This window comes from Pleurodeles waltl, chromosome 11, assembly GCF_031143425.1.
Source record: "Pleurodeles waltl isolate 20211129_DDA chromosome 11, aPleWal1.hap1.20221129, whole genome shotgun sequence".
Lineage (NCBI taxonomy): Eukaryota > Metazoa > Chordata > Amphibia > Caudata > Salamandridae > Pleurodeles > Pleurodeles waltl.
This window is the reverse complement of record NC_090450.1, coordinates 2,652,981-2,678,339: the sequence shown is the minus strand read 5'-3', so window position 1 is coordinate 2,678,339 and position 25,359 is coordinate 2,652,981. Positions and strand designations below refer to the sequence as shown.

General features: G+C 48.1%; 1 protein-coding gene across 1 annotated transcript in view; it reads right to left on the bottom strand.

The window, feature by feature from the left end:
• Window positions 1-4,439: 4,439 nt before the first annotated feature.
• Window positions 4,440-25,359, bottom strand: part of LOC138266527 (sericin-2-like) — a 29,800-nt gene continuing 8,880 nt past the window's right edge. The window contains exons 2-4 of the mRNA XM_069215389.1: window positions 19,405-19,470; window positions 5,374-5,553; window positions 4,440-5,264 (exon numbers count right to left, since the gene is read on the bottom strand). Of these exons, the coding sequence (XP_069071490.1) occupies window positions 4,440-5,264; window positions 5,374-5,553; window positions 19,405-19,470 (1,071 nt within the window). The remainder of the gene's footprint in view (window positions 5,265-5,373; window positions 5,554-19,404; window positions 19,471-25,359) is intronic.

Below are 25,359 nucleotides of genomic sequence, written 5' to 3'. Positions count from 1 at the left end.
TATGCGTGACACAATCAGCAATGTGGTGTTCCGATTCTCAGAGCAGTAGTGATGCGTCAACAGCGATGCAGTGCCCTCGATCCTCGCATCAGGGGTGATGCAATGGCGTTGATAGAGATGGGCCAATTCAAAGTGGCACAACATCATCGATGTGTGGACACAGAAGGCAAGTCAGCAAGCCCTTGAGGCCACTTTGATTCTGGGTTCGAGAGATTTAAGTCTGCCCTTCTGATTACCAGGTAAGGATGGCAGCAAGCAGCAGGTCAGCAGAGCAGTACAGCAGAGGGACAATCCTTTCAACAGCACAACAGTCCCTCTTTCTTGCAGAGTATCCACAGGTCCAGAAGTGTACTGAGTTGGTGGTGTCTGAGGTCCAGTACTTATATCCAGTTGTGCTTTGAAGTGAGGTAAACTTTAATGAGAGGACTTTGAAGAGTGCAGAGTCCCTGCCCTTCCTGCTCTGGCTCCAGACCCACTACAGGGGGGTATGCAGCCATCTGTGTGGGGACAGGACGCTGCCTCTTCACGTGTAAGTTTCAACCCCTCCCATCCTGCCAAGGATTGCCCATCAGGCGGGCGATGGCCCATCAGTCACACCGAAGTTCCCTTTGTGTGTGGCTTTCTGGAGGGAATGCACAAGCCCAGTTGTCAACCCACCCCGATGTGTATTGGAGACACACAGTAGTCACCACATTGCTAAGGTAATAAAATGGCAACTATTCCAAAAGTGTCATTTTCTGAATTACAGTTTAGAGTCCGACTTCATTGTAAGTTGTGGTTTAAATTGTGATTCCAGAGACAATAAACGTTGGGGTCCCATCTCTTCCCCATTGGAAATTGCACTTATAAAATAGAGTAATACAATCCCAATGTTTTTGTATGGGAGAGGTAGTCCTTGCAGAATGGGGGGACGGAGCTGTGAGCAACCTCACTTGCACTTCAGTATGGTGTGCCCTGCTGTCACACAAAGACCTTCACACTAGTCTTTTATGGTTGTAGCCAAACTGGAGCAAGGTCAAGGAGGCAACAAATTCTAGGCACTTCTGCGGGGGAAGCCTCCAGACGTTTTTCCCACTTAAAAGTGGTCACCAGGTATAAAAAGACGACCAACAGACATACTCTTCATTTCACCTCCTAGACCTGTGGAAGAACTCTCTTCGGTCTGCCTACTGCTCTGGTCTGCTGTTTGCTTCAAAAGACTTCTTTGCTGCATCGTGAAGGACTGCTCTGCTGCCTGGAGCCTGCTCTGTACTCCCAGGGGTCTGCCCTGCTCACTGAGCCTTGCACTTTATCTTGCACTCAGGACTACCAGAAGGATTCCAAGGGATAGTTGGTTTCCCTCCTGATCAGAGCTGAGGGACAGAAAATACTCCAACCATCTCGAACTCACACCAGGACCCAGCCTTAGTGAGTACTGGCTCTCTTTTTGGGGCCTCTTCAGTCCAGGACCCTTAGAAGTGGTGCTAGAGGTGCCCAGATAGCCCAAATCCAAAACGTGGGACTTATAAATGTTCCACCAAAAAGTGATCTGAGAACCCGAGAGGAGACTTTGACCTATCTTGTAGTCTCTCAGCCCATGGTGGATTGCCACTCAGAATGACTTCTGGACAGCTCGAGCTACATTTTTCACCACAGCAGCAAATCGTCTTAAGCTACACCTCTGAGAAGGAGCATCTGGCCTCGTGGAGCCCTCGTTGGCTACAACCTGCAGCTTCGTCCTGCTGGAGATTTTTGGCTTCCAAGAAAGAGACCAAGTCCGCATATAGGAATCCTTGCCCTGGTCAGCGGCTCCCCGACGATGAAGCCTCGGATACCACCAGCTGCCGCGCCCTGCTAAACTTTGCTTTCTCAGACATATTTTATTTGAAATTTCTTCTCAATCTGAAGGTAAGTAGAGACCAGCCACAATCTACTTTGTGTAGCTAAAACCCGCTCTTTCGTGGTTGGCCAAAGCTTTTGCCTTTCCATTTGTTTCACGCACATCTAGATGTCCACGGTTGGGGCTTTGATCTTGTAGGCTTTAGTTATCTATTTAAATTTTTAAAATCCATAACTCTGGTTCTTCTGATTATATTATTGTCATTGCTGTGTCAAATATTCTACTCAAATTAACTCTAGTAATTCTTTTGTGTTCTACTTTTACTTTATTAATATTTGTGGGCTGCATAAATACTTTACACCTTGCGTCTAAGTTAAGCCTGATTGTTTTTTTGCCAAACTGCCGGAGAGTTAAACACAGGATCATTTAGTGACTGCTCGAGGGTCACGTGGACAGGGACTGCAGATGCTGCTTGAGGAGCCTGACACCCACTCAACCAACTACCCAATTTCTCACAATTAGCACTAGTTTTGGTAGTACTGGCACTAGTGTTAGTAGTAGTACAGTTGTAGTAGTAGTAATAGTAGTAGTAGTGTGGGGAACCTGCCTTCTGTGAGGGAGGGAAGCTCGTACAGCTGCTGGGAACCTGCCACGGTGCCTGCCTTCTGTGAGAGACGGAAGCTCGTACTGCTGCTGGGAACCTGCCACGGTGGCTGCCTTCTGTGAGGGAGGGAAGCTTGCACTGCTGCTGCTGGGAACCTGCCATGGTGCCTGCCTTCTGTGAGGGAGGGAAGCTTAGCAGCTGCAGCTGGAAACCTGCCTTGTGCCTGCCTTCTGTGAGGGAGGGAAGCTGGAATGCTGAAGCTGGAAACCTGTCATGGTGCCTGTCTTCTGTGAGGGAAGGACGCTTGACTGCTACTGCTGGGAATCTGTCATGCTGCATGCACCTGCCTTTTGTGGGGGAGGGAAACGTGCTCTGCTGCTGCTGGGAACCTGTTATGGTGCCTGCCTTCTGTGAGGGAGGGTAACTTGCCCTGCTGTTGCTGGGAACCTGTCACAGGGCCTGCCGTCTGTGAGGGGGGAAGCTTGCGCTGCTGTTACCTTAAAGTATCTACTCTGTAGGGATCAGACCTGCCCTGTGCGTGATGTCTGTGAGGGAGAGAAGCTTGCACTGCTGCTGCTGAAAACCTGTCACAGGGCCTGCCGTCTGTGAGGGAGAGAACCTTGCACGGCTGCTGCCATGATGTATCTGTCCTTTAGAGATGGGAACCATGGGCAGACTATCAATCTGTATCTACCATGTGAGGAAGGGAAGCTTTTGATGAGGGTTCAACATCTGCACAAGTTCTGTGAGGGAGCTCAGCTTCCACTGGTGCCCTATGAGCTCTGTATCTGTTCTTTGAGGAGAGGAGGTTGCATGGATGTTGTCTATGTAGACCTGTCCCCTGATGCTGGGGAGCTTGGCTGCTGTTGCTCAGGTTGGGAATGTTCCGCGGCAAGGGGGGGGAAGAGGTCGGGGGGGGGGGGGCGTTATCGCACTGCTGCTGCCCGAACTGCATATGGTCCTAGAAACACTTGCTTTGTTGCCCAGCAAGTTAGACCTTAGAACATAGACTGTGTGGGAGGGAAGCTTGCATCACGTCTGCCTTATTCTACATATTCAGTAAGTGCACTGAGGTACAGCGCACAGTTGCACCTTTGTGTTCGCGCTCCTGCAGCCCTCACAAATCAGCGCTGCACATGTGTCCCTTTAAAACGATAAGTGAAGTCAAACTTCCTTTTGCATCGCATGAGCACCTGTGCGAGTCTTCCGAAGATGTGGATGTAAGTGTGTGTGTCAGGGCCCTAACTGGGATGAATACACTGAGAGCTCCAGGAAAGTGGCGGCCCCAACATTGTTAAGGGTGTAGCTGAAACATATACACTAACATCCCCATAAAGTGCCGCCCTCCCCACACCTTTGCACAGAATCACAACTGCTCAATGCGCTCCGCAGAGAGGCCAAGGATCGGATGGGCTCGTCTTCTGAGCAGCTTTTTGTCCCAGTGACCGGCACTGAGAGACACTCGCACTGACACGAGTAATGTGTACCTGACAGAAAAGTAACAGAACTTCCTGGAAAAAGCGCAGCGTCACGTCGAGTGCAGGAGCCGGGAAAGTGTGTGAAACGTAACTAGGGCGGCATGGACGCCCTAATGTTTTTACACCCATGGTTCAGAAATGGATGAGTCTTTGCATGAGAAGGTGGGGCCGTGAATGCAGCCAAAGGGACGTGTTTCATTCGCCACGTTAAATGGCGCTGTTCCCTTAAAGCCCTGGTGAGTATGGCGTGTCAGTGGCGCGAACATGCCCGAAGGGCAGCGGACCAGTGTGGGGGTGAAAGACCGGACAAGTCAGGAGCAAGGGGCAACCCCCCCCCCCCAGTCACTGCGGTATAGGGGCCCCCCAGGACTTTAGGCCCCACAACCTTTCCAGGGAGACCTATGCAGCACAAGGTGATGCATATCTTTGAGGTGCGGGAGACCCAGGGACCCCTCATCAGATTCCGAGGGAGGTAATGTGGAGTATGTGACCCTGAAAAACATTTTTGTTCACATAACGCTGAGGATGAGATGCTCCGCTATCGACAGCTCACTTCGTTGGTACTTTCCAGAGAGTTCACTTCATTGATACTTTGCAGAAAGCTCACTTCGTTGGTACTTTCCAGAGAGTTCACTTCATTGATACTTTGCAGAGAGCTCACTTCGTTGGTACTTTGCAGAGAGATCACTTCATTTGTACTTTGAAGAGAGTTCACTTCATTGGTACTTTGCAGAGAGGCCACTTCGTTGGTACTTTGCAGAGAGCTCACTTCATTGGTACTTTCCAGAGCGTTCACTTCGTTTGTACTTTGCAGAGCGTTCACTTCGTTTGTACTTTGCAGAGAGATCACTTCATTTGTACTTTGAAGAGAGTTCACTTCATTGGTACTTTGCAGAGAGGCCACTTCGTTGGTACTTTGCAGAGAGCTCACTTCATTGGTACTTTCCAGAGCGTTCACTTCGTTTGTACTTTGCAGAGCGTTCACTTCGTTTGTACTTTGCAGAAAGCTCACTTCAATGGTACTTTGCAGAGAGGCAACTTCGTTGGTACTTTGCAGAGAGCTCCCTTCGTTTGTACTTTGCATAGAGCTCACTTCATTGGTACTTTGCAGAGAGCTCCCTTCGTTGGTACTTTGCAGAGAGCTCACTTGATTGGTACTTTGCAGAGAGCTCGCTTCGTTGGTACTTTGCAGAGAGTTCACTTCGTTTGTACTTTGCAGAGAGCTCACATCATTGGTACTTTGCAGAGAGTTCACTTCATTGGTACTTTGCAGAGAGTTCACTTCGTTGATAGTTTGCGCAGAGGTCACTTCGTTGATAAGTTTACTTCGTTTGTACTTTGCAGAGAGTTCACTTCGTTGGTACTTTGCAGAGAGCTCTCTTTATTGGTACTTTGAGGAGAGTTCACTTCGTTGGTACTTTGCAGAGAGCTCACTTCATTGGTACTTTGCAGAGAGTTCACGTCATAGATACTTTGCAGAGAGCTAGATCCCTGGTCTTGTTCAGTACAACGCGCGCCTTTAGAGTGGCTCGTAGCGATTCCTTGTCTTCTGCCGCCATCCTGTGGCCGCCTGCCGAGTTACAGGCGCTGTCTCTTGACCTCTCCGCTTCTCTTAGTTTAATTGTCGGGGTGTTAGCATCGGGGCCATAGAACTAATACAACAGGGGCTCGTTGTGGTTTTTAGCGAGGAACCTCGACATTTTATGGCAGTTTTTCAGTGACGGTAACTTCTACACAATTGTTAGAGCGGCACAATGGTTAGAGTGGCAGGCACTGGTGCAGAGCTCTGGCCCGGGACCAGGGTTCAATTCCCACCTCGGCAGGTCTTGGGCTTAATTCCCTTGGACAAGATAATTCTCACCTTGGTGCCTAATCTAATTAATGGGTCCCACTGTGTAACTCTGGGCAATAGCTTTCTTAATTTCCACAAGGGCCCTTACATGCACTTGGATGCGTGGCTTCACCCTGGGGCTGTCCAGGAGTGGGCAACTCACAGGGAAAAGCCAGGAGGGGTTCCACAGCGACTTGAGACCCTAACGGGTGAGTAGTGCGCTATGCGAGTGCAAAGTTTACAGTTTTTGCCCTCCATGACGCACTTACCTGAATCTTGCAGAGAGTTAAATACAAAAAGGTGTGAGAGAGATGAGACCAAAGTGATCAGGATTAAAACGGATGACCTGCTCTTGTGTTTCCATCGAGAAAGAAAGTCAAAGAGCCATGAGATCAGGAGAGGCCTCACCCTCCTCTTTCTCGGCCTCAGCCTCGAAGCGCCCTGGTGTGGCCTGAAGCGGAAGACAGGGCTGGACCTGCAGAGCCCTGACCTGCAGACACACCCCCGGGGTCCTGTCACAAACTGACGTCATGCAGCACATAGAGGAATAGGTCTTCAGGGTGACTTCTTGTAACTGCCCTCTGCAGCCGGTGCTCGAGAGCGCTGAATCGCTTTGTTACCCCAGGTGTACAATCAATCAAGGGGTACTTGCAGAGCGCAAACTTGTCACCTGGGGGGCTCCAGGCATTGGAAAGATCTGCGGGCCTCGTCCAGTGGCCAAAGAGCCAAGTCTTGAGCTCCTTTCAGAGAAGGAGAGGTGCACAGGTGGAGAGGGAGGTCGTTCCAGGACCCGGCGGCGAGGTGGGAGGAGCGACCTCTGAAGCGTTTGTGGCAGACGCAGGGTACGTGGGCCTGGGCGAGGGAGGCTGAGCTGAGTTCTCCGCTCGGTCAGTGGAATGTGAGGTGGTTGTTGATGTAGGTTGGTACAGCGTTGTGAAGGGCCTTGTATGCGTGCGTAAGAGCTTGACAAAGCATCTTTCCTGGATGGGGAGCCAGTGGAGGGACCTGAGATGGGGAGTGATGCTGGTTCTTCTGGGAAGGACGAGTCTTGCGTTCTGAATGCTCTGGAGGCAGTTCTTGAACTGTTTCATGGTTTAGTGGTTGCGTTGCTTAGTGAAATCATACATAGCTGCCAAGGTTTCAGATTGCTTATGTGTGATATTTTCATACTTTAGATGTCCTTACGAGTAGCATTTGACACTAAGGCCCTAATTACAACATTGGCGGTAAATCCCACTTACCGCCGTGCAGAAGACCACCAACACACCGCGGCGGCGGCAGAGGAATACCGCTACAGCTATTACGACCCACAGCCCAGAATCTGGCAAAAACCAGAAACCCACACAAGTCCGCCACACCAAAAGTCAGTGAGAAACTGGCGGTAACAAAACCTCCACCATCACGCCAACAGGAATACGCCCACAATATCACGACCCACAAATCCACGCAGCAGTCTTTCAACCGCGTTATTCCATTGGCGGTACACAAAGCCGTGCTCAAAATACACACACACTTAAAAAACACAACCACATTGGACGATTCCAAATACACATACCTGATACACATACACACACCACTCCAACACACCCAATACAATATAAAACACACACCCACATCACCCACAAACCGCTACGACAAAAATTGAGAAAGAAGCCCAGAGAGAGACACCACCAGAAACAACACTAGCATCCACAGGCACACAACACCATCACTCGCCCAACATCCACGCACCTCAGACAACACACACAAACACATCCCCTCCCACATCACAACATACACCACCTCACACATCACCCACACCAAAACCATGGCACCGCAAAGACACCCCAGGTTCTCTGAGGAGGAGCTCAGGGTCATGGTGGAGAAAATCATCCGGGTAGAGCCACAGCTATTCGGATCACAGGTGCAGCCCACATCCATAGCTAGGAAGATGGAGCTATGGCACAGAATCATAGACAGGGTCAACGCAGTGGGACAGCATCCAAGAACACGAGATGACATCAGGAAGAGGTGGAACGACCTATGGGGGAAGGTGCGTTCCGTGGTCTCAAGACACCAGATTGCAGTACAGGGGACTGGCAGCGATCCCCACCTCCTCCCCCACAATTAACAACATGGAAGGAGCAGGTCTTGGCAATACTGCATCCTGAGGGCCTCGCAGGAGTAGCAGGAGGAATGGACTCTGGTAAGTCAAATCTTAACTATTACATCCCCCACCCTACCTGCATGCTATCAAATACCCCAACCTCACCCTCACCCTCATCACTCTAACACCTCACAAATGTCCCACTATCACAACCCACACATCCCAACACCAAGCCCTGCATGTAACACCAAAGAATGGACACCCATCACCAAAGCATGTCCACTACAGATATCCACACAGGCCACAAACGTATTATCACACAAGGTCCTACACAAGAATGCAAGCACTGGAGTACAGGGTCACCCACCCATTGCACACGATGGCACACACAGATGCAATAATCATGCCTTTAAACCCCTGCAGGACCCCTACCCAATGTCACCGGACAGGAGGTACCAGACATATCCAGACCCCTCACAGAAGAGACCCACAGTGATGACAGCAGCTTTGTCCAAATGGATAAAGATGACCAGCCCGGCCCATCTGGGTATTCGGTTCCCCTGATACTGGCACAAGCCACCACAAAGCCTCCCCCCTCAGGAAACACCAGCACAGCACCCACCCACCCAGCGGGCCCATCCCTCGGTCCCCAGGAAACGTCAAGCAGCAGTGTGTCCACCACTACAGGTAACTCAGGCAAACCCACCGCCCCAAGAAAATCAGGGACCTGGGGGAAATGGGCACACGGTTCAGAGGACAGAGAAAAGGAAAACAGGGGAACTGGGAGGACTGCTGTGCGACAGGGGGAGGACAGGCCCAGGGAACCCACTCTCCACGAGGCCCTCTCCAACATCATGGGAGCGTACCATCATTCCCAGGAGACAATGGCAACGGTACTGGTGAAGTTTCAGGAGGCCCAGCGGCTTGTGGAGGAACAGTATCTGGGGATCAGGGAAGAACTTAAGTCCATCAACACCACCCTGGTCACCATTGTAGGGGTGCTGAAGGACCTTGTGAACACCAGGATGGACACTGTGGCACAAAAAGGGGCCCTTGGCACTAGCCTGGATGATGAACAGCCCACCACCTCCGCCAGTGCTAGTGGTCAGGAGGCACCGCCACAGGACCACGACAACAGCACCCCACCCCCTGTAGAAGGAGAACCACCCCGCAAACAGTCCCTGAGATCCAGGACAAAGACAGAGAACAATGCCAAGACCCACGCCAGGAAATTAGGCCCCCCTGAATGTCATCCTTCTGTCCCACTTCGTCACCCTGTCCATCCATCAACTGCCCTAGCTCCACTTCCTATGCCCCTTTGGACAATGTACCTGTGAAACAAATAGACTGGGCTCTGCCATGGACAATCCTCCACCATCATCCCAGCCAATTTTACAACCCACTCCACTATTTTGCACTGAAATAAACACCCTCGAATCACAAAACACGAAACGTTGTTTCTGCTGTCGATATCCTCTTCTTCTGCCTCCTCTTTTTCACTGTCCACAGGCTCCACAGCTGCAACAGGACCTCCATCTGGACCATCCTCCTTCAGAAAAGGCACCTGTCATCGCAAAGCCAAGTTGTGCAACATACAGCAGGCCACGATGATCTGGCACATCTTCTTTGGTGAGTAGTAGAGAGAACCACCTGTCATATGGAGGCATCGGAACCTGGCCTTCAGGAGGCCGAAGGTCCTTCCGATCACTCTCCTAGTTCGCCCATGTGCCTCATTGTAGCATTCCTCTCCTCAGTAGCCATGACAGGTTGGGGTACCAAGAGTCACCTGCAGATGCTGAGGGACAACTATTAGACAGACACTAACCCTTAGGGACAATCCCAGACCCAGACAACTATTCACAGGGTATAGGGTCCTTGTCCGCACCTATTAGCCACACACATTGCCTCTGGAGTTGCCCCATTACATAAGGGATGCTGCGATTCCTCAGAATGTAAGCGTCATGCACAGAGCCAGGAAACTTGGCATTCACATGGGAGATGTACTGGTCGGCCAAACACACCATCTGCACATTCATTGAATTGTAGCTCTTCCGGTTTCTGTTCACTCCTGCAGGGGGGTACCAAGGCCACGTGTGTCCCATCAATGGCACCTATGATGTTGGGGATATGTCCCAGGGCATAGAAGTCACCTTTCACTGTAGGCAAATCCTCCACCTGAGGGAAAACGATGTAGCTGCGCATGTGTTTAAGCAGAGAAGACAACACTCTGGACAACACGTTTGAGAACATAGGCTGGGACATCCCTGATGCTATGGCCACTGTTGTTTGAAAAGATCCGCTTGCCAGGAAATGGAGTACTGACAGGACCTGCACTAGAGGGGGGATTCCTGTGGGATGGCGGATTGCTGACATCAGGTCTGGCTCCAGCTGGGCACACAGTTCATGGATTGTTGCACAATCAAGTCTGTATGTGACTATTACGTGTCTCTCTTCCATTGTCGACAGGTCCACCAGCGATCTTTACACCGGAGGATGCTGCCATCTCACCACCTGCCCCAGCGGACTTGCCCTATGGAGGAAAACAGTGAGCAGAGAGTCAGCCAACACTGAGGTATTACTAAATGTCATCAGCAAACATTTGTAAATCCGCAATGTGCCTGTTACTGTGTGTATGCAAGGCCTAGATAGTTGTGACGCAGTTAATATTAATGTCATGTGGCCCCTTGAAATGGCGGCTGCCCGACCTGTAAGGTGGGACAAGGGGATATGAGGTAACTGCGCTGGCGTTCTACACCGTCGCAGTCGAAGACTGCAGTGCAATCCTGCATTGGTTATCATTCGACCCCATGGGTCCCAGGAGCCAATGACGATGTACGCTGGCGGTGACGGTACGCACCGCCGCGGACATGACCGCCATTTTCTGTCTGTTCACTCACTTGATACCTGACCTTCGACAGGAAAGGATCTACACTGCAAGTGCTGCTGTGACCTCAGTCTGGAAGTGACAATGGCTCATGTGTCTGGGGAAAGGGTCCCTGCCTTCACTTCGGAGGAGTTGGAGAAGTTAGTGGATGGGGTCCTCCCCCAGTACACGTTGCTCTACGGTCCTCCAGACAAACAGGTGAGTACACTGTGAGCATGCTGCATGGGCAATGCCTGTTTGGAGTGGTGTGGATAGAAGATACATGTGGGGGGGACTGAGGCCTGCATGTGCAGATGGTGAGTGTTTGTGCGTCAGGGCAAGGGTGGGAACGTGGGCCAATGACTGTGACAGTCCGGACAGTTAAAGTTTTTCCTTTTCCCCTGTACTATTCCTCTAGATCAGCGCTCACCAGAAGAAGGATATTTGGCGTGCCATCTCCAAGGACGTCCGGACCCTAGGGGTCCACCGTAGACGGAGCACCCACAGCCGTAAAAGATGTAAGGACATTCGCCGCTGGAGCAAGAAGACGGCAAGACGGTGGAGGCCCAGCTGGGGATGGCCTCCCAACGTGGGATGGGTGTCCATCGCACCATGAACCCCCTTATGTTCCGGATCCTGGCGGTGGCGTATCCGTAGATAGATGGCGGCTTGAGGGCATCACAGCAGCCATAAGGGGGTGAGTAACGTCACATCCATCTGACTCTGTGCGCATTAAGAGGTGTCTGGATGGGGGAGGTGGGCAGTGGGTTACCCTAGGCCAGGGCAAGCTTTGAAGGCAAGGACCCTTTGTGAGGTAGCCTATGTGGCACCCCAACCCCACCAGTGGTAAGAGCCATTTACACTTAGGCAGGCTCCTGTGACTTCCATGTGTGCAGCAATCGGGCATAGGCCTTGTACCCCATGGGCATGTGATTAATCTAGGAACTCTAAGTGCAAGGTGTAGTGCAGAGGGCTGCTGTGTCTGTAGTGTCCGCCAACGGTAGTGGTATTGCATGCATTGAACATGTATTTCTTCTGTCTTTCCCCCAACCTTTTTGTGGTCTCCCTGTTCTTTTGTGCAATAGCATCATCAGGCGGAGGAGCAGTGGCACCGGAGCAGGAGGGAGCTGCATCCCACTTGGCCCTGGAGGGCGAGACAACGGAGTCTGAAGCCGCCAGTGCGACGGAGGGTGAGGGGAGGTCCACGGCGGAGACAGGAGGTGACATCAGCAACAGCGACTCCTCCTCTGATGGGAGCTCCCTTGCGGTGGCGGGCCCCTCTGTGCCCCCTGTATCAACAGGTACAGTCACCACCCCCCCTCCCAGCACCGCCCTCCCAGCAGCCCCTCAGCGTGTGTCCTGTGGCTGCTCACCCAGGAGGGTGGGCATCTCCATCGCCCCAGGCACCTCAGGCCCTGCCCCAGTCAGCCCTGCTGCCCTCAGTGAGGAAGCTATTGACATCCTGAGATCCATCACTGTTGGGCAATCTACCATTGTGAATGCCATCCAGGGTGTTGAGAGGCATTTGCAACAAACAAATGCATACCTGGAGGGTTTTCATTCTGGCCAGGCATCCCAACAGAGAGCATTTCAGGCTCTGGCCTCAGCACTGATGGCAGCCATTGTCCCTGTGACCAGCCTCCCCCCTCCAACTTCCTCCACCCAGACCCAATCCCCTGTACCTCAGCCTATCCCAAGCACACCATCAGACCAGCATGCACACACCTCATCACACAAGGGTGGCTTAGGCAAACATAAGCCCCACACATCCCACAGGCACTCACACAAGCATCATTCCCATGCAGACATACCAACATCCACTGCCTCCACTGTGTCCCCCTCCTCCACATCGTCCTCCTCCCTCCTTGTCTCGTCTCCACTCACACCTGCATGCACAACATCTTCAGCCACTACCTCCATCACCAGCACGTCCATCACCACACACCGTTCACGTGCACTCACCACCCCCACTACCATTCACACATCCCTTGTGTCCTCTATCAGTGTGACTGTGAGCCCTTCTCAGAAAGTACACAAACGCAGTCACACACCCACCCAACAGCCATCCACCTCACAACAGCCTCCAGCCCATGCACCTTCACCCAAATTCAGCATTCGTACACCTCCTACAACCACTACCTCTTCCTCCACTCCCAAACCCACTCCGTCTACCCGTCCCAGTGTGTGTAAATTATTTTTCTGGCTTACATTGACCTCTTCCCTACACCTCCTCCCCGTCCGTCCCCTAGGGCCAGGCTTTCCAGGTCCCAACCCAGCACCTCAGCCACCACATCACCAGAAACAGTGGCCCCAGCAACAGTGGGCTTTTGGAGTGCGCCAAGCATCAGGGCAGCCAGTGTGCCACGGAGCGAGGGCAAGGACATTCCACCACCTGCGAAAGTTGCCCACATCCCGGAGGGAGAAGGCGAACAAACCTGCCACCAAGGGCTCTGGGAATGCAAAAGGGGATAGTGGCAACACAGCTGCACCACCATCCAAGGTGGGGAAGTGCCAGAAAATCAAGGGCAGGTCAGGAGAGGGCATGATGGCACTGACTATGGGACCAGTGTCACACCTTCTGTTGACGTCGACGCCAACGGGTATGGCAGAGAAGACCGCCACCTGCACCGCCACATGCACCGCCACCAGCACCGCAGTCACTGAGCCCACCACCGGCACCGCAGTCACTGAGCCCGCCACCAGCACCGACGCCACAGAGCCCGCCACCAGCACCGCCACAACAGAGCCTGCCACCAGCACCGCTGCCACAGAGTCCGCCACCAGCACTGCCACCACAGAGCTCACCGCCAGCATCGCCGCCACAGAGTCTGCCACCAGCACCGCCACCACAGAGCCCACCGCCAGCAACGATGCCACAGACGCCGCCGCAAGGACTGATGCCACAGACTCCGCCACCAGCACCAATGCCACAGAGGCGGCCGCAAGCACCGCCGCTACTGACACCGCCTCAAGCACCGCCAGCGGCCCGCAACATCCTGAGCCAGTGGCACCACCGCAGACATGGCTGCTATCCCAAGTGTGTCAGTCGTCCAAGCATGGTGGTCAGTTCCAGGAGCCTGGGCAGCTTCCATGATGCAACACCTTCAGTGGAGAAAGGCATCCACTACCTCAGTCCTTGGCAGGATGAAGCACTCTGGGCACAAAGCCCCCTCCAGAACCAGTGGAGAAAGTCATCCACTACCGCTGTCCTTGGCAGGATGAAGCACTCTGGGCACAAAGCCCCGTCCAGAACCAGTGGAGATAGGCATCCACCTGAGTGACTATGGTTTTGCACTCCCCAGGATAAAGCACTGGGCAACCCACCCACTGGAGAGACTTGAGAGACTGTGGCTTTGCACTCCCCAGGATAAAGTAGTGGGCAAACCACCCACTGGAGAGACTTGAGAGACTGTGGCTTTGAACTCCCCAGGATAAAGCAATGGGCAAACCACCCACTGGAGAGACTTGAGAGACTGTGGCTTTGCACTCCCCAGGATACAGCAGTGGGCATGGAGCCCCCTCGTGGAGCAGTGGCGTTGTGCACTCATCCGGCTGTGGTGCCCCCTCTTCCTTTCCCCCTGAGGTGCCTGTTTCATTTCTATCTGATGCCCCTGCAGTTTTATCTCCGTTTGATATCTGGTATCGAGTGTGGGCCTCGCCCATGCATTTTGGGCCCAGTGGTCCACGGACAATTATTGGTGCACTATCCGGACTTGTGTAGTTGGTGTACATAATTGTATATACTGTATTTCGAGTTTTGACTACTGTTTTTTTCATGATTACAATTGTTCAACTCATTTCCTTTTGTCCTTGCGTTCTTGAAAGGGGGGTGCTGGGTGTAAATGTAATGTTGCAGCATGTATTTGTGTGTATGTTGTTGTGGGTGGGGGTGTTGCATGTGTGTGTCACGCTCTTTTCCCTCACCCCTCCCCTGTGTTGTAGGTGCAGTACTCACTGTGGTCGTCCCCGCCGTCTTTGTTGCTCCTGATAGAGGAGCAAGAATACCATCGCAGGGAGTATTTGGAGTTCTGGCTCCATAGCGTCCTGGTTCCTCGTGGGGTGTGGAAAGGTGAGTGTTTTCCCTTCAAAGTCCTGCTTCCGCTGTGTTTTTGTTTGCGTTGGTTCCGCCCCGGAAAAGGTGGCGGATTGGCCTCTCATAATAGTGTGGGCGGTACATGGTCTTCTACCTGTCTGTTGGCGGTGACCACCGCGCTGTTTGTTTGTACCGCTGTGGCGGTCGGAGTGTTAAAGTGGCTGTCTATATTGGCGGCTTCCACCACAGTCGTGATTCCATTTTTACTCCGCCGGCCTGTTGGCGGTATTACCGCCGCTTTAACACCTACCGCCAGGGTTGTAATGAGGGCCTCAATGTGTTAAACTTAGAGTGACTCTTTCTCGCAAGGACAATCAAGCAATGAAGACCAGCAAAACATATAACTACGGACATATATGTATGATTACCCAAATAAACATCCAGTGCACACGTGTTTCCATTGCTTTGCACATTCATACGTTTTATTTTTAGCATGCACTTCTGTATTCCAAACACACATACGTATAAGAAAAAAGGCACACCTGAATAATCCGCCACAGAAGCATAAGTACATACCTCTGTCAGTCAGCATACATATATATGTGCTCTCCAATACATGTCCGTACATCTATGACTCCGAAGTACAACATCGTTTTACTTTTCACAAAAAGGTAATACACATTTTACCATCATTTCTCAGTTAAGAGCCCATTGTACCATAAAGCACACCATGTGACCAGTAAAATACAGTTCCTGCATTTCATTAGCGCTTCTTTGTACTGTTTGGGTGTTTATGTTGTGCTTTCTGTACTCCTGGGACAACAGCATTCCACAATGGTCTCCTGGCTTAGAAGAGGTGTCCACATGGGAAGAAGCGTACTGCAGATGAAATGAGAGGTAAACAAGTGACCTGTCAACACTGCCTGCAGAGTTTTAGTGGTCTCTGGAGAAACATTATAATAAAAAGAGGAAAGGGAAAGAGATGAAAGGGGAACTTTAAAAGGGCAAAATTGAAAACCAAAGGTCAGGCCAACCAGCCATGACCCTAAGTACACTCATTTCCATGTGGATGTCCACATGTGATCAGAAAATGTCACAATTCACAGGGCAAGAGACAAAAGCCAAGGACTGATGTTGACGGAACTGTTACCCTATGCAGTTCCCTGTCATAGATGGAGCAGAGTGTGACGAACCCTCCGACAGACCAATGGCAGAACAGAGCTGAAGCAAAGGCCCCAGGGATGCACATTTATAATGTGGATGCATGTATTATTTAATGGTTTGCATTACAAGAGTCTGGGAGACAGCTGTGAACTGATTCTAGCAAGAATTACTACAGTGCAGTTCTCCCCCCCCCAGGGTTTCCCAGAGGCAGTCATCAACATTAACTCTTTCCCTACAACCTTACTCTGTGACATTTGATTTAACATAATACCAATGTGTAGGATTTAATACAGAGAAATAGCAATCCACCCTTGATGGCCAATAGATTTTAACATATGTTTTTCACAATCAATATGTCAGGACTTATGTTCTCCATCATAACTGCACATAATAAACAGATCAGACCTACGTCAACAGAAATATTTTCCTAGTGAACTAGCCAGGGCTGTAGTGGTTATTGTTGGCTTATCACCATAAAGACTTGAGGCCTGCTTTGCTGAGATTAAGCTTTCCCAAAAGGCAATCATGAGGTATTCAGTCTCAGGATTATTTAGGATATAAAATTACAGTTGTACAGCAACCAAAAATACACATTCTCAATACCTTCATGGCTGTGGACCTGGTGGCTGCTGCAAATCAGCCACTAACAGCCACTCAGTATTCCATTCTCCTCTTCCAAAATTCAGGGTCTTAAGCCTGGCCGGGGCAAGGCAGGATCTTTCAAACAAGAGAGACTTTCCTTTGAAGTTAGCCAACTTCAAAGGAAGAAAGGGGTATAAGTATTGGATCTAAAACCCCTGAAATCAGATTACTTTTGGAACCAAGAGGAACCTCTGCCAAGAAGAAGAGCTGGATGCTGGAGGAGGAGTACTACCCCTTTGCCCGTTACTGTGCTTTGCTGGATTGGCTTGCAGTAGCTGCTTCTGCCTGAGAGAGGACAAAGACTGACTTTTGTGTGACTTCCCACTTGTGAAGAATCTTCTAGGGCTTGAACTGAGCTTGCCTCCTGTTGTTGAAGTCTGAGGGACATCAAAGGCTTCTCTCTGCCAACACCTGGACTCTCTGCTGAGACTCCTTCCCTGCCAAGTGGTGCCCTTACCTGTCTCTGGGCTCATATAAGGTGAAGCTGGTGGAAAAGGACAGAAATCCAAGCACAGACCGCCGTGCAGGAAAAGTTTCAACGCACCATCTACAATGCAGCTGATAAACGATGTGCAGCCGGCCTCGCAGCTGAAATCGATGCTCCGCCTTCATCACAGCTGGAAGATCGATGCATCGAGCTGGAGAAACAACATGCAACACCCGCTTGCGGCTGCTGATAAGGACGCAAACCCCACATAGTGCAGTTTCCTGTTATCGTGCAACCGAATTTGGAATGCAACATTGCTGGGCTGAAAAATCAGCAAAAAGCCTGCCGGGCCCGAGGTGCCCCATCCGTAAATCGACGCATCACTCTCGTGCGAGGAAGAAAAACGATGCATCGCGGACCTGACAATAGAAGAAAACAACGCATGGCCTCGCTTGCAAGTAACGAATCGACGCGTCACTGACTTTTCCGCTGTACGCTTGCCTGTGCGGCTTTATTTTTGACACAAACCAGGCACTTTGTGTAACAACAGCATTCTTCCTGTTTTCTAAGTATTAAGACTCTTATTCTTTTTAAAATTAATATCTTGACTTGTGTATGTTGGATAATTGTCATTTTGGTCTTGTTAGATTCATATAAATATTACTTATTTTTCTAAACTGGTGTGGTGTCCATTTTGTAGTGTTTGCACTGTATTACAGTGTGTGTTGGTACAAATACCATACACATTGCTTCTGGGGTTAAGCCGTTCTGCTCATGCCAGGCTACCAAGGGGGTGAGTTGGGGTTACCCAGGTGTGTTTCTCCTTTACCCTGACTAGAGTGAGGGTCCTTGCTGGGACAGAGTGCAAACTGACTGCTAACCAGAGACTCCATTTCTAACACCTTGCATCACCCTGCGCCCCTCTAACAACACCATGGGTGCACTGTAAAGTGCACCATGGCGCTCGTTAGAACAGCTGTGTCAGAATTTCTGATGCAGTTGTGGGGTTTTGCTGGATTAGGAGCAGAAATGTTAGCTCTAGTCCGGCAAAGCTTCAGGATACCCATTTAAAACAGCCTATTGTCACTAAAACATGGCGCTAGAATGACGCAGTGAAATCTTGTAGATTTCACTGCACCATTCTTGCAGGTCTCCTTGTGGGTGACACCCCCCTTACATACATTATATGTGGTGCAGGTCTAATTTGGTGCAAGGGTTTACAAGCTGGAGCAATGGTTCCATTGCGCCAGGTTGTGTATGTGGCGCTCTGTGTGGGATTCTTTGCACTGTCATAGTTTAAAAAGAATGATGCTACAGCAGTGCAACTGGCTTGTAAATGAGCCCCTCAGACTTCCAGTTTCGAGTAGAAACTTTGCCATAAGGGGAAAAGTGCATTCTAAGCAGTCTTGTTAGTGGCAGCAAACAAATTTGGCCCAATCAAATCCTGTCCTCAGGAGAACCAACATGTAGGTTCATCTTAAGCCCCTCTCTCAGCAGGCCTCTGAAAGCTTTTTTTCTTGATAACCTAAGGTCAGGCAACAGTTGCACTGTCAAGCAAGGCCTAAAAATCCATGTGGATTACTCTAATCCTGGGCACTCAAACACAAACCTGTCCTGTGAAGTCTAAAGTTAAATACTAGGCTCCTCCCATCTGTGCTGCCAGAGACAAACAATAAATTATCTGGTTATCGAAGACATTATAAAAGTATTACAATGGTGTGTGTGATCCTGAAGCTCACAGAGCCTTACTATTGCTTGCTCAGGCAGCTGCATAAAGAAACAAAATTAGCACGCTGCATGGAGGGCACACACTTTTTCTGTGGAAGAACACAACTTATGTCCAATAAAAACATGTACTCCTGGCTATCATCATGTGGGCGGAGCCAAGGCCCCACCCCCGGCAGTGCTTCTTCAAGCCTTTATTTTAGGTTGATCACATAATGTATGACAAGCCAGCTGTGCTCTCAAGCCAGAACTAATCATCGGAAGCCATGTTGGAGTCCATTTTTGGGTCAATATTCAACGACCCACATCTTCTTTCATTCTTTGTCTCCACCTCGCTTTGTTCCTCTTTTTCTATAAGGGTGGACGAGGTTGACCCACCACCATCCCTGGTGTTTCCAACATGCCCCAATCTTTGCTTGTGCCACCTCCACGTTGCCACACCTTTTCACTAATGCCAAGGTTTCTTTTCTTCCTCCTTTTCTATTCAAACGTACAGTTGTCTACTCCTTTTCCCAGATGCATCACAAGGCAGTAACAGTCCACTCCTATTGTAAGAAATCAGGGACCTCTTCTATCACACATTACTTGTGTTTATTCTATCCAGATACCACACACATGCACACATACATACATGCATATATACACACATACATGCATGCATACACACATATATACATACATGAATGCATGCATGCATATATACAAACATACACACAGCTTTCCCCCACTCACTCTCTTCCCCTGCTTCTTGCTGCTGGCATCCTTCAGCGGGATATGGACCATTCCCATCTCTGGTTCCTGAATCAAAAAAAACAAGGACATAGTCAAAGGGCCCTGCTCGCCTGTAAGGCAGTGAGGCTCCACACTTGTCTCTATAGCACAGTCGCCATCTTGAGACATCTTTTAGCACACATTGTCAGGATACTTCAATTCGATTTCCTCAGAAGCAGAAGATAACTCCTCAGTCCCGACCCGAGCTACTCACAACTAATATTAATCCTTCATGCTGAGTACCCCGGAGGGGGAAAGGGGAATGGGATGGTAGAGAGACTGCCACAGAGATGATGAATGCCAGTACTCAGTCTGCCTCTTCACATCTAAGATTGGATACAGCACCTGCAAGAGTCACAGTCGCAATTACTAGGGACATACAACATCAGTTTTTCATTTTCTACTCTCAACACTTAATTCTCTTTAATTCTATTATTTCTTCACTCACCCTGAGTTCTCTGTAGCCTAGCTTCTCTCTATAAATGATACCTCTTCTTAAAAAAATGCGTATTACTGATTCTGGAAGAACTTCTCAACCTTTGTTAGAGATTGGTTTTATGTTGCTATATATATATATATATAGTTGGTGATAATGCGTTCTTCAAATCAGCTGATGTTATTTAATTTCTCCTGTCTTATTGTGACTTCTGTCAATACTTGTATTTGTAAATGCTTGTTTATTAAAGTTTGTTTCTCCTTTCTTACTTCGACATTTGTTGATAACTTGTATTTGTAAATGCTTGTTTATTACAGTTAGTTTCTCCTTCCTTACTTCGACATCTGTCGATAACTTGTAGTTGTAAATGCTTGTTTATTTAAGTTTGTTTCTCTTTTAAACTCTATTTTGGTTTATTACCATTGAATTTGTAAATGCTTATTTGTTAACAGTTCGTTTCTCCTTTAAACTTGGCCTTCGTTTATAACCTTGACATTTGTAGATACTTGCTCTTTTAAAGTTCCTTTTTTCTTTGACTTTAATATCTTAAACAAGAACCTTGTAAACATAAGGTTAATTCAAACATTAACTCTGTAGCCTTGCCGACTTCCACGGGAACGGTCTACTATCAAACTCTTCGAATAAACCTTGATAATATTTATCCGTTTTCTGTAATATAATCTTCAAATGTAATTTTACCTCACAGGAGTTTCTGTTCTGAAGCGCGCTCTCTCTCCACACAGCTGATTCCTGTCAGACCTCAGTTGAAGTGCAAGGCTTCCAGCTGGAGAGCTCGTAACCTAGCAACCAACCGATTGCAAGACTAGAACTGTAACTAACCTTCAGGACTCACAGCGGCCCTCTTGGATCTTCTCTTCTTGATTCTTCCTTTGAAATAAGCACAAGATTATTCTGCAAACCTTCTTCCAGTTTGGGCTTTGCTGTCTCCACTGAGGATATCTCTTTGCTTTTCTCATGCACTTCTTTGATTTGACTTGGCAAGTTTGTGTGGTCATGACAGTACTCCCCCTCAAGGAACAGTTCTCCAATTTAGGTTTGCTTGGGTAGGTTCTATGAAAGTTTCTCACTAATCTTGAAGCATGTACATACTCGTGCGGCTCCCAGGATCGTTCCTCTGGACCATAACCTTTCCAATCAATTAGATAATAAAGCTGGCCATTACGGATTTTGGAATCTAAGATTTGATTGGAATGGACAGCATTATTGTAAGCAAATTCAGCTGCCCACTTCAACTCGGGCCATTCCTTCTCTTTATCGAATAAATTGAGTCTTAAATACTGTTCTAACTCTTGATTCACTCTCTCTGTTTGCCCATCGGTTTCAGGATGGTAACTGGTAGAGTAACGAGAATCAATTCCTAATCTTTTACTAAAGGCCTTCCAAAAGCGAGAAACAAATTGGGACCCCCTGTCTGAAACTAGAATTTTTGGGATACCATGGGCGCGTACTATGTGTTGTGTAAACAACTGTGCAACCTGTGGGGCTCGAGGGATTTCTTTCAAAGGAATGAAATGCGCCATTTTAGTGAAAGTGTCTACAAAAACTAGGATAGTGTTAAAACCTTGGCTACTAGGGAGGTCCACTATAAGATCCATAGTAACAGTATGTCAGGCATGGGGTGCAGTGGGCAAAGGTCTTAACAGACCTTGTGAAGCTGTTCTGTTTGATTTCCCTCTTTGACATTTGTCACAAGTTGACACATATTGTCTTATCTGACTTTTCATTTTTGGCCACCAAAATTCTCGTTGTATTAGATTTTGAGTCTTTTGAATTCCTTTGTGATCGTCATGATAAGCCTGAAGAATTTTTTCTTGCAGCTCCACAGTCGGAACATACAGTGCACCTTTAAAGTATGGCAAACCTTTTTTGATTTGTCTTCCTTGGCCTTCTTTGGACCACTTCAGCATTCCTTCGAATGTTAAGTTTTCTTGAATTTCTTTGGTTAAATTTTCATACAATATGGCAGATATGAACTTCTCTTGTGGAATAATCAATTCTTTTTCTGGAGGCTCTTTAACTGCACCGGTATCAATTCGAGATAGAGCATCTGCCTTCCCATTTACTTTTCCTGGTCTGAAAGTGATAACAAAATCAAAGTCTGCAAAATATAGGGACCAACGCAGTTGTCTAGCTGTTAGAGTTCGAGCTGATTTTAAAAACTGTAAATTTCGGTGGTCCGTGTAAACGGTCACTTTATGCTTAGCTCCCAAAATGTAATGCCTCCACTCACAAAAAGTTTCTTTGACTGCCAATAGCTCCTTATCCGCAATTGAATAATTTATCTCTGGTGGTGTTAATTTTCGAGAGAAATAGGCCACTGGATGTAATTGACCTGTACCTTTATGACGCTGGGAAAGGATACCTCCTATGGCAACATCTGAAGCATCTGCCTCCACATAATATGGCTCATCTGGATTGGGGTGGAGCAAGATTGGAGCTGAGACGAAGGAATTCTTCAAAAAATTAAAAGCATTTTCAGCTTCTTTTGTCCACTCAAACTTCACTCCTTTCTTCAACAATCGAGTAATGGGTGTAACTTTTTGAGAAAAATTGGATATGAATCTTTGATAAAAATTAGCGAACTCCAAGAAACTCTGGACCTCTTTGACATTGCAAGGAGAAGGCCAATGTTGCACTATCTTTATCTTGGCAGGATTCATACTAACTCCTTCTGGTGACAAAATGAATCCTAAGAACTCAACTCGTTCCACATGAAATGCACACTTCTCCAATTTTACATAGAGATGGTTTTCTTGCAACCTTGTGAGGATGGATCGAACATGGGAAATGTGCTCCTGTAGATTGTCGGAAAAGATTAAAATGTCATCTATATAAACCACGGCAATCCGGTCGAGGAATTCTCGTAATATATCATTAGCGAAATGCTGGAAGGCAGCGGGAGCTTTGCATAACCCATAAGGCATCACTTGATATTCAAATAATCCGTATCGAGTCCGAAAAGCGGTTTTCCATTCATCCCCTGAAGCCACTCGAATCAAATGATATGCTCCTCGCAGGTCCAATTTGGTGTAGATTCTAGCATTCTTTACTTGATCTAATAAAACTGACACTAAAGGCAGTGGGTATCGATTCTTGATGGTAACCTGATTGAGGGCTCGATAATCAATGCAAGTTCGAAGACTCCCATCCTTCTTTGGTAGGAAAAATAGTGGGGATGACACTGGAGATTCAGAAGGACGAATAAAACCATTAGCAAGATATTGATCCAAATACTCCTTTAAATGTTGATTCTCTGCTTCGGTCAATGCGTATATTCTGTTACATGGCAATATCGCACCTGGCTCCAGTTCAATTTTGCAGTCGTAGGGTCGATGTGGTGGCAATTTCTCAGCCTCCATTTCATCAAAAACGGCAACTAAATCCTCATATTCTTTTGGGATTTCTGCTGTCTTTAGTGCACAGATCACTGAAGAGTGTGAAGATAAACAGGCCGCTTGGGACTTGGTGGACACTTCCACTCCATCATGAAAGCAATTCTCTTTGCAGTAAGAGGAATTCATCTTGATCGTTCTTTTGCTCCAATCAATTTGTGGATTATGTTCTGTAAGCCAGGGCAGACCCAAAATGAGTTGAAATTGTGGAGCATCTATCAAATTAAAGGTTATCTGCTCCTGATGTCCACCAAAACCTTGCATCTGAATTGGTTCGGTCTCATGGGAAATGGGTCCTGAAGAAAGATTGGTTCCATCCACAGCTCTTACTACTTCCAAAGTAGATTTCTTGATAAATCGAATACCCATTTTACGAGCGTCTTTGATATCACAGAAGTTGCCCGTAGCTCCAGAGTCTATCATAACTGAGATCCCTTGAATTTCCTTCTCAAGGGTCTTAACTGATACTGTTTGTACCAAATGTGGCGCTGCGGTTTGTAAGGTATTCGCCACTCGTTGATCTAAAGGAGTTGTCTTGGGTTCTGCTTTCATCAGGGCAACTCCCTCTACTGATGAAGCTGGCCTTTTCCCGACTGAAGAGCTTTGGGTTTCTTGGGACAGTTTTTAACAAAATGCCTAGATGCACCGCAATATAAACATAGTTGATTCACTCTTCTTTTCTCTTTTTCTTCCTTAGATAAAGGACCTCGGATGGAACCAATTTGCATTGGTTCTTCTATCATTATCCCTTCTCCAGCTCTCGTATGATCATTTCTTACTCGATCAATTCTCAGGGGAAATGGTCGATACTCTCTTCTCTTTTCTGCTCTTCGTTCAGTTAACCGGTGGTCAATCTGTAACACAAGATCAATTAACTCCGAAATTTCGGTGGGTCTATTTGGAACTTGTGCTAAGGCATCTTTCAATTCATCTCTCAGTCCACGATAAAATATGGCGGCTCTTTTTGACTCCGGCCAGGCAGTTTCTACAATGAGTTTATTGAAATGAGCCAGATAGGCTACTAGATCTTTATTACCTTGCCTGATTTCCAGTAGTTCATTGTCAGTGGCTTGAGCTGCAATTCGCCGATCAAATATTCTTAAGAACTCTTCCTTGAAATTTTGGAAATTATATAAAACAGGATCATTTCTGGAAATTATTGGTATGGACCATGCGGCCGCATCTCCTGTCAGATAAGACAATATAAATGCCACTTTGGACTGGTCTTCGGAAAAAATGACTGGTCTACATAAAAATGCAATGAGAATTGGGTCAGAAAAATCTGCGCCTTATTTGGATCCCCATCGAAGCGCTCGGGTGGAGCCAAAGGAATAATAGGGGAAACTGCATGAATTACTTGAGTGGATATACCTGCAGACTGTGAAGGGCTAAGGATTTGTGAAAACACAGATTCATTTGATTTAGCGGTGATCCCTAACTCATTTATTCGCTGTTTTATTTGGACTGTTTCTTCTATGGTGTTATTTAATTGTTTCTGTAACCCTTCCAAAACGGTGGCTAATGCTTTTATATCAATTCCTTCTGCCATTCTGCTCAGGAGGAAATCTGTTTTTTCCCTAAAATTAGGGTGATGGCACTTCAATCTGTCAGGATACTTCAATTCGATTTCCTCAGAAGCAGAAGATAACTCCTCAGTCCCGACCCGAGCTACTCACAACGAATATTAATCCTTCGTGCTGAGTACCCCGGAGGGGGAAAGGGGAATGGGATGGTAGAGAGACTGCCACAGAGATGATGAACGCCAGTACTCAGTCTGCCTCTTCACATCTAAGATTGGATACAGCACCTGCAACAGTCACAGTCGCAATTACTAGGGACATACAACATCAGTTTTTCACTTTCTACTCTCAACGCTTAATTCTCTTCATTTCTATTGTTTCTTCACTCACCCTGAGTTCTCTGTAGCCTAGCTTCTCTCCATAAATGATAGCTCTTCTTAAAAAAAATGCTTATTACTGATTCTGGAAGAACTTCTCAACCTTTGTTAGAGATTGGTTTTATGTTGCTATATATATATATATATAGTTGGTGATAATGCGTTCTTCA